At 35.0% G+C, this 15266-nt stretch overlaps 2 protein-coding genes and 1 long non-coding RNA gene across 3 annotated transcripts in view; 2 read left to right on the top strand and 1 right to left on the bottom strand.

Annotated features, from left to right (window-relative positions):
* LOC148949486 (uncharacterized) overlaps nucleotides 1-13405 on the top strand; it is a 36865-nt gene extending 23460 nt beyond the window's left edge. The window contains exon 2 of the long non-coding RNA XR_016142138.1: nucleotides 13222-13405. This is a non-coding gene — a long non-coding RNA (uncharacterized LOC148949486). The remainder of the gene's footprint in view (nucleotides 1-13221) is intronic.
* The window catches only part of PolH (DNA polymerase eta), a 419141-nt gene that overhangs the window by 59485 nt on the left and 344390 nt on the right, over nucleotides 1-15266 (top strand). The gene's annotated exons all lie outside the window — the stretch shown is intronic.
* LOC148949487 (larval cuticle protein A3A-like) lies at nucleotides 2667-6737 on the bottom strand. The gene is made up of 3 exons (XM_089093508.1): nucleotides 6682-6737; nucleotides 4555-4671; nucleotides 2667-3057 (listed from the first exon to the last, which is right to left on the bottom strand). Exons 1-3 carry the CDS (start codon nucleotides 6685-6687, stop codon nucleotides 2731-2733), a joined length of 450 nt encoding a protein of 149 aa, XP_088949634.1. The 5' UTR covers nucleotides 6688-6737; the 3' UTR covers nucleotides 2667-2730.

The following is a 15266-nucleotide window of genomic DNA, read 5'->3' as shown; positions in this document are numbered from 1 at the left end:
GTAAATTTGCGAAAACTAGCGAGGTGAGGCAGACAAAAGAATGTTTTTCTACATCTGGGGGGGGGGGTATTTAAACGAAAATACCAAAAGAAAGCCATTTTTTAATGAAAATACCAAAAAATTAATTTTTCAAAATCTAGGGGATTCTAAAAATCATGCGGGAAAGCGCAAGGTGGTCATAAAGGCAAGCGCAAGGTGGCTCTGAAGGCGTAGCTGAGTGGACCGTACTGATTAAAAACGGTCATTGACCACATAAAAATATTTATTGAAATTTTTTTTTGGTCTTTGGTGGTGCTACACTGCCCTCTTAACCCTATTTTGGATTCTCTGGAGTGCTACCAACAGAGGTTTTGAGTCCCAGCATAAAATATATACCTGACTCATATATTCGCAACTTGTCAAACAGTTCGTGGTAACGAACTGTAAGTAAGGAACGATGCGGCTCAATAGTAATCGAAAATCTAAGACACAGAATCCTGATAAAAATAGATACATCAAAAGAATCGAATTTTGATGCTTATTCAAAATATGTAAAACTAATTAATATTACCCATCAAAAGTTACGAGCCTGAGAAAGTTTGCCTAATTTTTGAAAAAGGGGGAAACACCCTCAAAACATCAAGTGATCTGAATGAAAATCACTCTATCAGATTCAGCATACCAGATAACCCTACTGTAGAGGTTTCAAGCTCCTATTTACAAAAATGTGGAATTCTGCATTTTTTTGCCAGAAGAAAGATCACGGATGCGCATTTATTTGTTTTTTCTTGTATTTTTTTTTTTTTCCAGAGGTGATCATGTAACTGTAGAAGATCGGGAGAGGGGTCGTTGGATCGGAAATCAAAAGTTCTAGTGCCCTTTTCAAGTGACCAAAATTATTTGATTTGGGGTGGGTTATGTGAGAAGATCTTTCCATGGAGGATTGTTTCATGGGGGAAGGGAATTGTTAATGTAGGGGAGCTGGATTTCCCAGCATTATTTAAAAAACGATCAGAAATTAAATAAAAAAAAGTTTTTTCAACTGAAAGTAAGAAGTAATTTTAAAATTTAAAACGAACAGAAATTATTACGCATATGAGAGGATTGCCTCCTCGTCAATTCCTTGCTCCTTATGCTAAAGTTTTTTTTTGTACTTTTAAAAGAGCTTTTTATTCTAATTAAATGACCTTTGTCATTCAGGTGTCATTCTTAAAGAATTGGGACAAAATTTGAATCTTAGCATAAAGAGTGAGGCATTGACGAGGCGGTCCCCCCCTCCTCATATACGTAATAATTTCTGCTCGTTTTGAGTTTTAATGTTGCTCCTTACTTTCAGTTGAAAAAACTTGTTATTTCTTTTATTTGATGTATCATAGGACGGTTATGAGACGGTTAAGCTGGTTAAGAGACGGTTATATAAAGAGACGGTTAAGCTGGATGGAAGAAAGATGATTGAGCTGCTCTTATCTATCTCAATTTCTCAGGGCTATTAACGTATCCTCGAACTAAGCCTTTTTAGATAGTAAATGTGTTTGATTTTAGAAAGAGCTCATCTGTCTTGTAGTCTCTATGATGGAAATCCAAACCCATTGCTCTGAATTGTTTGAGGTGGGATGCGGAGGCCTCTTCTTAAAGATGAGTTTTCAAGTCGATTTGAATCTATACCTATTACCGTAGGAAGGGATGGGGACATTTGGCGCGCAATACTGCTTATAAGAATTAGAACTACTAGGTCCAACGGCTCCAAAATGGTGCCTATTAATTTAGAAAACTCAAAAACACTTAAGTACGAGTTTCGTTTATTGACTGATGTTTGATTATTTTGCAGTTTTGCATAAAAAAATGTTCATTCTTTCAAAAAGTGTGATTATCTAAAAAAAAAAAGAAACAAAAACACGAATCATGAATGGCAAATCAGTTCCCCTAAAACTTATTTTGTTGATGCCGAGTCAAAGGCAATTGCTTTGGATTTCTTGAAGTCCCGTTCGAACTTAAATCTGAGCTAGTAACTAAGAATATTTAGTAAAACAGGAATGTGTCAGTAAATTGTGGGATATCTTGTCCTAGTGAATACTTGGAGGGAATCTCATCTCAGACCAAAGCGAAGAAAATGGAAACCCTGTCTTACTTAGCTGTTAAACTCTTGATTTGAGGATACGAGGATATAAATTTGTGTGGGATCTTGAGTTTCATTTTAAACAACTCTATCCTTGTCTTTTTATATTCAATGATTTGGGAATAGAAATTCCTCAGTATTACACTACCCTCCTACTTCCCACTTTTATTATGTGCTGCATTTCACTGGCTTAGTAAATCCTCAAGAACAAAATATCATCACTGAGTCTTTGGAGATAAATTCTAGAATTCTGGGAAAAGTTTTTATTTTAGGGAATTCTCGTAAATATTATGGATAGTTCTACACCTTTAAACTCCCTCTTGTGTTGAAAAAAAAACATTGAAAGATATGACGAAAGTGGTTTCTCACAAAGTGTAAATTATTTTTCTTGATTTTTTTTTGGCGAAATTTAAAGTGAAAAATATTTAATCAAGAGCCAAAAATAAAACTTACATATTTTACCCGAAATTTCATATGATTTTCCAATTTATTTTATGTAGCTCCATATTGAAAAGGATGTTTAGATTTTAAAAATGGACGGGTCATATAATGTCATGATAAACAAAGTAAATGTATCTTATATATTTTAATTAAATATCTGATTTACAGTATAAAAATAGTTGACTTCTTTCTTTCTAATATTTAGGCCCATAAGTTGTTCCTTTGTATTCTGGAGCTGGGTAAGCTGGTGCTTTGTATTCTGGAGCAGGATATGCAGCTTTGTATGTTGGCTTATACTCGGGGTATTTAGCTTCACCAGTGTACTGAACATCAGCATTGTATCCATTGTAGGCATCAGCTGTGTAGGTTACTGTCTGGACACGTCCGTCTGGAAGGAGAACACGGTAGCTTCCCTTGGTGTAGCCTTTGTCATCGGTGACCTGCTCATGTGCATAGTCGTTGTAGCTGTAATCGTCCTTCACAGTCCAGGCAAATTGGTATGGGGCATAGTCATATTTGTACTGGAAAAAGAAGCATTTATACTCATAAGTATAACCACATAGGCTAGTAAACATTCAAAGTAGAACGCAAAATGAGCATTCTCAAGAATTCTTCGAATGCATTATTTTCAGCTTACAAGAAAATGGCTACGTCAATATCTGGAGATGGGAAAATCTTATCAAGACTCGTTTTTCAATTTTATCAAATTTTTTGCGCAATTTGAAGGAGACAAATCTTAAAGTGAAATGCGTATCTTTATGCTCGAATTCTCGCAGAAATGCAGTAAGGCTTAAGTGAAATGCAAATCTTAAGTCAAATGCAAATCTTTTTGCTCGAATTCTCGCAGAAATACAGTAAGGCATAGACCTTCCTTTTAGGTTGATCTTGCTCGTCATGTCGCTTGTCATATTCAAAATCTTAGAAAGTATGATTGCCTCGATTATAGCTAAAATCAAAGTCATTGAACAAAATATAGCCATTCCTTCCAACTGTCAATGTACTTTACAGAATGTAAAAGTTTAACTATGAGTAACATATCAAGTTAACCGTATCAAAGCGAATCCATTTTTTTTTCTCAATAAATTAGAATAAATTCCTATTCTTGTTTGTGAATATTTTACCATTGAATTCTCTTGAATACAAACTATGGAAATGGAATCTATAGAATTGAAAGAATAGCAACCTGTTTGGTTTTACTAATTTCTCAATTCAGCAAGAGTTCCTAGACTTCAAGCTTGTCATTAGTGTTTGAGCGAAGATTCTGAAAGCGAAGTATAGAGAGAGAGAGAGAGAGAGAGAGAGAGAGAGAGAGAGAGAGAGAGAGAGAGAGAGAGAGAGAGAGAGAGAGAGAAGAGAGAGAGAGAGAGAGAGAGAGAGAGAGAGAGAGAGAGAGAGAGAGAGAGAGAGAGAGAGAGAGAGAGAGAGAGAGAGAGAGAGAGAGAGAGAGAGAGAGAGAGAGAGAGAGAGAGAGAGAGAGAAAGAGAGAAAGAGAGAGAGGGAAACACAGAGAGATAGTAAGATATAAATACAGAGAGTAAGAGAGAGAATTAGCTGTCTTCTATGATTTGCTTGTAACAAAATTGTTGGTTTCCGTCAGTTTTTCGTCAGGTAACATAATTCGCAATTTTAACGCAGTCTTTAAAAAAAAAATTGTGTTAAAAAATTATCTACCAAGAGGAAAAATTCCTTACTTAATCAGTTCAGCATCAGTTAATGACCATGTTACTTTAGTCCAATTTAATCTTTGGAGGTAAAATAACTCTTAAAACACAAATTAGTTTTCATGTCTTAACTTCCATGTTTGAATTAGTTATCCACTTGTATATTACTTTCTTGTCTTTTTAGTTTAGTTATGAAACTCAGTTTACCGATCTGGTATGAAAAAGCCTAATAAACTTGAAGGAATCACAATAAATCGCATTTGTTTTTAATGTCATTAGAATAAAAAAGGGAAATCTACGTGTTACTATTGTTAATATTTATTCCATAAAGTTTAAAAGAAACGGTTCAGTACTTACATCTGCTGCTTTGTAGGCGGGCTTGTATTCTGGCTTGTATTCCGGCTGATAATCTGGCTTTGGGTATTGTTGAGGTGCGGCAAAAGTTGCGCCAATCAAGGCACAGATGATGAAAATCTGAAATAAATGGTAAGTTTGAAAAGATGGCATTTGGAAACAATTAAAGCAACATTTCTTACTCCCTCAGTTCGTGTAACGATCTACGGTGTTTTAGAGCCACTGGATATAGATTTGTGAGTACATTTGTGCGCTACCATTAAATTGCGCAAATATAGGTGGAAATGCGCCGAAAGTGTCATTTTCTTGTGAGAATGCGCCAAATGAACGATTCCCTTCCCTTCTAAAAAAGATGCTCCGATTTGAAAAATTCAATGCGCAACCGCCTAAAAAAAAGCATAAATGCCGTAATTGCGCAGCATCTGGGAACTCAGGTGCAAACCAGAAGACGAATAGTTTGCGTGAAAATGCACCCTTAAAGAGTATTAATCCATAGGAGTACAAATTAGATTTTAGTTCACGAAAAATCGTAAGATTTAGGTGCAATAGGGATGGTAGTGTAGAAGTCCAAAAAGGTCAAATCCTGGGGGTATTCTTGACCAGTTTTTAGGAGGATGAATAGGTGGATACCTTTCCTGCATACCGAAAGGTATACTTGTGTACGACATGCTGAAGAGCAGAGTTCTGCAACCCTTTGATCTAAAAAATTTTGATCAATGGGTGGACTAGTTCTTAAACCATCGAGCAGCTCAAATAAAGAGATAGAAAAATGTATATGGATTGGCTCTTTTATCCTTTAAATGAACGTTTGGCAGATTATTCTGTGGAACAGTAATAAACGTCACAAAAAGGCCTTATAAAAAAAAGAGAAGATAAATGTATGGAAGAAAAACCTGTATAAGGTTTTTATGCATTGGATTTTTGCCAACAAGTGTTGCTGGCTGATGTTACATTACTATTTATGTTACGCAGGTGAATACATAAGTTTAGAAATAAAGTAAAGACTCAAAATGTATTTTTTCATATTTTGTTCGTACAGCTTTAAAAGGCTAAAAAAAGAACAGTTTTGTTTCTTAAAGTAATCGTAATATCATGTTTTTTTTGCAAAGGGCTTTGTGTTTTGCAGTGCTAGTGCTGGCAGGTGTATTCGCCCCGTCTCTGAAATCTCTCGTGGCCAAGCCCTAGAACAATCCAGTGTGAGTGTTAATCAAGAAATTATTAACATTGAATTTTCATTTAAAACTTTATAACTTCATCAAAAATCATTGTTTTAGCCTTTTTTTTGCTTAAAACTTAAATTTTGATAATATCGTGCACTGTATACTGTCGGAATTGTGAACCTAGCCTCTTCAGACTTTACAATTGTTTCCCTAATATCCTAGGCTTTTCCATATAATTAGCTCTTTTTGCTACTGTGGCGAGAAGCTTCCTCCTCCCCCCAAAAAATACTTGATCTGGTTAATTCAGGTGCCTTGAATATGTTCTATAGTCTTTACTAGAGCATAATTAAGGTATTCTCAATTCTAATGAAACTTAGTCGTTTTTCATGCTGTAAAAGCCCCCCCCCCCCCAAGAGTATCAAGCTGCATCATCGTTTCTCTTTTTTAAGCAAAGTTTGTTTAAGTGCTGTCACAACTGATGGTAACGATGCACGCATTTAAGAGCGTTGCACCAGAACCCCTATTTGGGTACACCCTGACTGGTTACCCATTTCAACACCATATGACCAACTTCGCTTGAACAGGGCAAATGTGTACATAATTTTGTTACTTCTAGAATTTTATGTTTTGATCCACACCAATATGTGTTATTGTATAAATGGAGTATTAATGTTTATTGACCAACGATTTTCCTACAAAGTGAAAGCAATAAGTTGACGCACAGAATTGTAAATTTATGGCGATAAAATTAGAAGTTATTAGGGATGGCACTCGAGTTTCAAATTTCGCTTGGTATTTGTCATTATTGAAGACTGTGTAAAGGAGGGGGATTGAGCATTGTTCGACTAGAAAATTGAATCAGATTTGAGTCTCAACTAGGAACTGTACTTATAAGTTAAAAAGTAACTTGGATAAATTAAAACTTCGGGTAATCCGATAGTTAACAGGAAGAAACAAAAAGAGGCCTTACTTTCATTTTATTTTCTTCTAAAATTTTATCTAATAAAAATTTGAAATAGAAACTGATTGTAGATGCAATTTGGCTGGACGTTATATAGGATATACTGTAGACGAAAGGGGACCACGCCTTACTGATCGCATTATTTTCAGTAATAGGCAATGTAATATCACATTAGTACCTTGAACCAAAAGCCGGTGCCTTAGTCATTAAGATGTGTAAAGGTTGCTGTCCTCGTTGATATTTTGTCTAGACGAAGGTGAAATATTCTAACTTACGAATTCCAAAGAGAGAGAGAGAAAAAAAAGCGGGGAGAATGTTTGTTCGCCAGACTTTCCAATGAACTTTTCTTATTCTTATGTCTGCTGAGGTTTGGCTAAGGTTAAATTTATCTTAGTTGTGTTTAGTGTGGTTGTGAGGTCACATCCTGACATGGAATTAGCTCCTCTTGTTTTCGTTGTCATTATTGAATCTTTTCCCCTTCAAACTCTTTCTTGACCCACGTTCTATTTAATTTTTATTTACATTAATGTAGAATTATTACCACTTTTTTTATGATTAATTTGAAAAACTATTCCACAAAACAAGTTTTTCAAAGAAGAGTAAATAGCTCCACTAATCCAAAAACGAGCATAAATAAAATCAAATAGCCTTCCAAGCGTAAAAATACCACAAGTCATCATTACTAAATAAATAAAACTCAAAATGAATAGAAATTGTAATAAACAACCGAGTCAAACTCAAAACGAGCAAAAATTGTGACCGTGGATTGTCAGTTTAATATACATGTGCTGCTATTTATTCCTTAAAATTTTAATAATTTTTTATTTCTTAAAGTAAAAAGTGAAAACATTTGAAATGCATTTTGTTTTCAGTAAAGTGCAAATTCTGTTCTGGTCGTGAGAAGGCATGGAGGTTGTTAGCCCTACTCATGCTAGTTTTTGCTCGTTTTCAGTTTGATTCGGTTATTTATTATAGTTTCTGTTCGTTTTGAGTTTAATTTATTTATTGATGGTGATTTGTTGTAGTTTTACGCTTGGAAGGTTGTTTGACTTTATTTATGCTCATTTTTGGCTTAGTGGAGCTATTTACTTTTCTTTTAAAAACTTCATTTCCGGAAAAAGTTTTTAAATTGATTTCTGTTTGTTTTTATTGAAAAACTCTTTTTCATGGAAAAAAAATATTTTATACTTTTTTTTCTATAAGAATTCATATTTTTGCTTGCTATTTGCAAGTTGGCGAAACTTTTTCAGCATTTCTAATCTTGACATAAGTAGTATTCTTTAATTTAAGTTTATACCTCCTCAAGTTGATCTGAAAAATAAAACTTAATATCATTCCCAAAGAAATTCTATTTATGCTCATTGGCTACCTGGATACTCTTATACTCTTTTGATTTATTTAAATTGTAAGAGCAGTAGTAGTTATAGTAATAGCCCTGAAAGTTTCAACTTAATACCCCCAGTCGTTCTCGATTTATTGCTAAAGGTTCTAATTGGCAACCATACACACTGTGCCTTTCGATTTATTTTTAAAGCAACATTTAGTTCTAAAGCATAGTGGGTCAATTGTTTAGTTGTCGGGATTGACACATCCAATATCCCTAGAGACATAGCTGCTGAACTTTTCTACTAGCTGAAGAAAATTGTTGTCTCAAAATTTTAAATGGATATCTCTGGGAAATGAATGGGCTTGGGAGGAGGGCTGCTTGCCCTCCAATCTCTTTTTACTGTTAAAAAGGACACTACAAATTTTAATTTTGAATCGAATTAGCTCCTTTAAAAGTTATAAGGATATTTCTGGCTATTATAGAGCGACACTGCCTATGATATTGCTTATATACCCTTTATAAAACCTGCATACATGTAGTTTTTTCATTTAATTGAAACTCTCCCTAAACGTTCGCTAAAGGTTTCACGTTATTACCCTTAGCGTCATTCGGGTTATAGTAACTGTATTGTTAGTATTAATAGTATACGCATAGTGCCTTCTGGCTAGTTCAAAATCCGCCACAACGTACCGTTAAAGGTCTAACTTAACAATGTAAGCTGTTCTTGTGATATTGCTTTGTCACCTTTTCGAAAATATACATACTCATAGTTTGTTTTGATTTAGTTCAACGTCCACCTGAATATTCCTTAAAAGCTTCACCTTAATACCCTTTGCTTGCGTAATAGCAATAGTTGTAATAGTATTAGTAGCAGTATTCGCATAGCATCTTCGGTTTCTTCCACTTCCCCTTCAACACATTCTGAAAGTTTCAAATTAATACCATCAACCGTTCCTGAAATATCTCTGATTCGTCCTCTTGAGAACCTGTGTGGGCATAGTTTGTTTCGATTTAGTTCCATACAGTTTCATTATATCCAAAATGTTTCGCCTTAGTACCCTTAGTTTAATAGCAGCAGTAGTAGTAGTAGGCTTAGCTTTAGTGGCAGGAGTAGTAGTTGAAGTAGTAATAATAGTAGCAGTAGTAGTAGTATGAGTAGAAGCAGTAGCATTAGGATGCAAATATTTTCTTTTGTTTAGTTCAAAATCTTCCACAACTAGCCCTGTTATTTTCAACTTCGCATACCAAACTGTTCCTAAGATATTGCTGTTATGCCGTTTTGACAACTTGCATACAGATGGAGTGTTGTGATTCAGTTCACCCCCCCCCTCATAATTCCTTGAAAATTTCATCATCATATCCTTAGGAATAGTTTTAACAGTTGTCACAGTAGCAGTATTAAAATATTACTAGTAGTAGTATTAATAGTAACAGCGGTAGTACTAGTAGCAGCAGTAGTATTAACATATTGTCTTTTGGTCAGCTGAGCATCCCTCTCATCAAGTCCTGGAAGTTTCAACTTAATACAGTTAGTCATTGCTATGACATTGCTGATTCGTCCTTTTGATAACCTGTATGTTCATATTTTCATCTTACTGCTTTCTTCTTTTTCTGCTTTCTTCAAATTTTCATCTCACTGCTCTTAGCCTTAAGGAGGCCCTAGACGGTTAATCATTTTGATCAAAAGCTTCCGTCAGTCGATTGACTCAAGCATGATTGACTGTCTAGGAACCTGTTTGACGCTTGAGTCAAGCGTTGACGGTGATTGATAGAAAGTTTGAATGACTCAATCATTTTGATCGTAAACTGTGTGTTAGATTAGCTTTGGTTGAGATTGAAGGGCTGATTGTAGGGTCGATTGAAGATGAATCCAAGCACACGTCAACGAATTGACAGAAACTTTTGATCAAAATGATTGACCATCTAGGACCTCCTTTACAAGTAGTTGCAATACAATTAGTATTTGAAGTAGTAGTAGTAGTAAATAAAGCAGTGATAGTAGTATTAGTAGTAGCGTGCATATAATGCCTTTTGGTCATCCCCTTTAAGTATTCTCTGAAAGTTCCAACTTCATACCCGAACCAACTCTTGAGATACGCTCTTTTGAAAGTGTGCATGCGCATAGCATCTTTTGATCTAATAAAAATTTCCCCTCAATATTGTAAATGAAGTAGTGTTTTAGTAGTAGTGGTGGTAGTTGTAGTAGCAGTGGCAGCTTGCAAATATTACCTTTTTGGTCATCTCCTTTATGATTTTCTGAAAGTTCCAAATTAATATACTCAGTCATTCCTGAGTTACGTCCTTTTGACAATCCGTATACACACAACGTGTTTTGATTTAATTCAACACTGCCCTCAACATTTTTTTAAAGGCTCGTCTGAATAGCCTTCGTATTTTTGGAAAGTAAAGTGCAACCATGCATACCTTTCTCAATAACATATACTATATGGAAACATGAACAATGTGCCTAACTTACATCCCTTGCCCTGAGGACTGAGGGGAGGTTGACATCCCCAAAGACATTATTGCTGAACCTTTCAACAATGCTGAACAAAATAACTGTCTTAAAATTTTGATCGGATGTGTTTTGCGGAAGGAAAGGCTTGGGGGTGGGGGGGGGGGGTTTGGGCTGGTCGCCCTGCAATGACTTTTGACTCTTAAAAATGGCATTAGAAATTCCGACTTCTAATTAAATGAGCCCCATCCGATGCGATGTCTAAATGACCACCCGTTCCATAAAAACCCTATATACCCCGGGGCATATTTTACAACCCTTGCCCCTGGATGCTGGGGGAGTTGTGTTCACTCTCAAGACATTGTTATATGTTCTTTGGACAATTGTGAACAAAATGGCTATCTCACAATTTCGATCGGATACTTTTGGGGAAAAGAGGATGTCAGGAAGGGGGGGGGGGGCTAGTTGTCTTCCATCACTTTTGACTCTTAAACGGAAACTAGAACTACACATTTCCAGTCAAATAAGCCTCCTTTAAAGTTCACACGATTAAGCCTTCCATAAAAATCCTATATGCCCTCGGGGCATAACATACAACCTTTGCCTCAGACTCTGGGGATTTGTGTCAACCCCAAAGGTCTTTTTATTTCATTTTTGGACTTTATTATTGAACAAATGGCTATTTCAAATTTTCTATTGGATGCATTTTGGTAAAATACGACGTGGGCGGGCGGGTAGCTACCCCCCGTCACTTTGACTCTTAAAAAGGGCGCTAGAACTCTTAATTTCGAATCTAACGAGCCTCCTCCGAAGTCTATACGACCACCCTTTCCATTAAAACCTTATATGCCCCTGGGGTATAACTTACAACCCTTTCCCTGATGGCTGGGGGGAAATGTGATCCATAAAGATATAATTCCCAGACCTTTCAACCACGCGGAAAAAAAAGACATTTCAAATTTTGACTGGATGTGTTTGGGGAAATGATGGACGCTGGTGGTGGGGGGGGGGAGGAGGCTGGCTGCCCTACAATCACTTTTGGCTATTAAAAAGGGCACTAGAGCTTTCAATTTCCAATTGAATAAGCCCCTTTCGAAGTTTCTACGACAACTCCAATACGAATTGCACTGGTTTAAAATAAAAGAAGAAAAAAAGATAGTACACTCTGCCCTCATCGCTCTTTATTTAGGCAGCGCTATTGCGCTGCCTATGATTTCTGCTTGAAGAATATCGCAAAAAAATATTTGAAATAATGATTTTTATTTGAAAATACATTTTCATCCATTTGTGGCAAAGCTGCTAGAAGAACAATTGCTAAAATTTGTTATTGGAGCTAGGGGTTCTAAATTCCCTCAGCCAGTTTATGAAACGATGGTGGGTTCAATTTTGGTGCTTGAATTCGATAAAAATTTATTTATTTGGACGAATATTTTCATAACAGATTTTGATATAAATTGACCTTATCTGATGCAAGGACGTCCAAAAGGGAAGAACTTCCTCTGTGGGAGATCAAATATTTTTTTTACAATTTACTGTTTTGTTATTGGTTCAAACAAATATAGCAGCTATCTAACTAAACAAAAAAAAAAAATTAACCTCCCCACTGCAAGCTTACCATTCGCTCTAAGAAAATTTCTGCCTGCCCCTTTGATCAGGTAGCAAATGTTTCTACCTAGTGTTTCCGCCAATCACAACGAAAAATAAATATAATTTAAAAGGAAATATGGTTTTATTGTAAATTCTATCACAATTCCCCCCCCCCCCATTTTTTCTCTCAATTCCTTTATTTCGTTTACGTCTCCAACAGACAAGCCTTGCTTTTTAGGGAAGGTAGAAAAATATTTTTTTTTAATGTTAATTACTTTGTTTTAGTAATAAATCCTTCCTTAATAATATGGTAGTGGGTATTGAAGGTAATGAATATCTAAACTATGTAAACCTAAACAGTTCAGTATTGTCCTTGCTATTTGGCGAGATTGTCCATTTCATAGGTACCTTGTTACCGAGACTGGGCCTACCGATTGTCACACTTGAATTGGCTATGAATCGGGCCTACTGATTGCCACGCACTATTAAAATTTCACCGTCCTAAGAATTAGCCTTTGAAAGAGCCCTAGCATAACTCCACTTAGCAAACCGATGCTGAACAAGGATGCTTCTAAGAGAGCATTAGCAACACAATAAGCAACCCATGGCTGTGAGCGAGGGCCTTCCTTCTTAGTGTTGCTCTTGCTCCTAGTTTACTCCTCAATGAAATAAAATAAATTATCGTTGTCATATGATTCGACTGAAAATTACTTGAAATTCGAATGATTATGATTATATAATAATTGAGTACAATTGTAAAAAAAAGCTACATTTATTTTAATTTAATTTAAGTATGAAGTTCAATAACATATCATCATCATGATTGCTTGTCAAATATAAATATCAACTGAATATTACTTAAAATTCGGATTTGTTATGATTATATAATAATAGTTGATTACAATTGAAAAAAACAATAGCTACATTTTAAAAAATTTAATATAAGTAGGCCTATGAAGTTCAATAATATATCATCATGATTGCTTATCAAATATAAAAATCAATATTCTATATTGTTTGTTAAAATTTGATATAAAGATATTTGTTACTCCTTATTGCTAATTTTTCGCAGGTCTCTTATTTTGTTACCCTTATTTTCAAGCCATCATTTTTCTCATTTCAGAGTTTGATTTGAAAATTGTCATTTATTACAATTTTGATCGCGCTCTTTTACTTTCAGTCCAATTTCTAACGGTACTCCCTTTGAAGTTAGGTTCTGACAGTAGTCAACTTTCATCTCAGCAACCGCATCGCGTCGTTTCATAAGAAAGTATTGTCATGGAGTTGAAAATTCAGTCCCCTTCTATTTTGAATTCCATTTGAAAGATGTCTTTCTTCAGCTAATTAAATTGTTTCTAAAACCACTAGAAGGTTCCTCTTTATGCACTAGTAAAAATTCACATTTGGTATTTCTATTTAAATAATTGTTCAAAGGATTTTTCTTTCTTTTCAAGAATTTTTCTTGGAAAACTTCATATAATTTTGCTTTCAACGACCCGTACCAGCCAGAACTCACATGCAGACATCGTGTGTCGTCTTTGCTTGACTAAATATACCGCCTTCTGTCAGAACTTACCTTTCATGTTGCTTATTGGAAAATAAGGAAGTTTTTCTTCCATAAAAAGTTTTCTAGTCGCAACATATTCTACGAATAAGCTCTCTGTTTTTCTGTTGGCGCACTATAAATATTGACTGTATAGTATGGAATTCGAATTGGGAATTCCATATAAATGATTGCTATTTGGGAAATTAATTAAAAAGACTTTTTTTACAAAATAAGTTTTTCAAAGAAAAGTAAAGAACTCCATTAAACCAAAAATGAGCAAAAATTAAATCAAATAATCTACCAAGGGCGAAACTACCACAAATCAGCATCGACAAATAAATGAAACCCAAAACGAACAGAAATTACAATAAATAACTGAGTCAAACTCAAAACGAGCAGAAATTAACATGAGTAGGGCTCAAAATCCCCTATGTCTTTCAAAGGCCAGAACAAAATTTGCACTTTACTGAAAAAATATAAATGTTTTTAATTTTATAACTTTAATAAATCAAATAATATTAACATTTTGATTACTAAATATCAGTATATGTATATTAAACTGACAATGCACATTCATTTGTATTTTTTGTATTCCAATTTCCGATCGAATGAGCCCTTTTCGAAGTTTCTACGACAACTCCTTCGATACGAAGGGCCCTGGTCTAAAGAAAAAATAAATAAATAATACATTGTGCCTACATCGTTCTTTACTTAGGCAGCGCTATTGCGCTGCCTATGATAGCTGGTAGGCTAATTCGTTTTATCATAGTTGAAGTGCTGAGATGCTGCATTTATTTGGAGTGTTACCGATTTATTTAATAAATCTTTGAAGCAAAAAATAGAAAACAGCTACATTTACTTTGACTTTTTTTTCTTATAAAGGGTTAGTAGGGATAAACTTCAAATGCAACTGAAAATAAATCAATATCCTATTTTCCGTATTAAAATGAATTCGATGTGCATATCTTTTTCTGACTCTTTGCACAAACAACCAAAATAAATGAATTAGGTAATTTATATAAATCGAGGGTAACAGACAACTTTTTTGAGTCTGGGATTAACTCTACTGTAAGAAGGTTGACGTTTGAAAAAAGATCGATGTTCGTGTGTATTGAGTCGGAGCATTATCGTGTTTTTCGATTTATGGGCTCGATTCCTCAATGAAGATAAATTTTCGGGGGAGAATTGTCGGCGGGTGGGGGGGGGGGAAATTTTACAAATACTTTTAAATTTGAAAATACGATCTTTATTAATAAGTGGGAGAATTTTCCGTGGGAGAAAATTTCCTTAGGGGAGAGTTTCCCGGGGGGAATCTTCTGTGGGTGAAATTTTCCGCAGAGGGGGAGTTTTCCGCTGGAAGGAATTTTCTGTGGAGGAATTTCCCTTGAATTTCATTTATTTTGAGAAACGCTCGACGGGTAGGCCTATGCTAGTAACCCATTAATATGAAAAAATATATTATGTATTTTTGTATTATATTATGTATATTATGTATTTATATATTAATATATAAAAAATATAGTATGTATCATATTAAAAGCATTTCGCTATCAAAAATGAATGTAATCCAAACGTAGCTTTAGTGTTTTTGGCAAAATCGAAGATAAGTGAATAAGTATTTCCAGCTGTGTTTATGTCCTTCCTTGAAAGCAGAGAAGTTGACAACCCCCCCCCCCTTC

Source organism: Artemia sp. Qi Xiang Cuo, chromosome 8 (genome assembly GCF_049724085.1).
Source record: "Artemia sp. Qi Xiang Cuo chromosome 8, ASM4972408v1, whole genome shotgun sequence".
Taxonomy (NCBI): Eukaryota; Metazoa; Arthropoda; class Branchiopoda; order Anostraca; family Artemiidae; genus Artemia; species Artemia sp. Qi Xiang Cuo.
This window is presented reverse-complemented; position numbering and strand designations above follow the sequence as displayed.

Excerpts from the sequence above, each read along its gene's own strand:
- LOC148949487 (XM_089093508.1), bottom strand. Across the intron at positions 3,058-4,554 it reads CCGCCTACAAAGCAGCAGAT|TACAAATATGACTATGCCCC; the intron begins GTAAGTACTGAA and ends TTCTTTTTCCAG.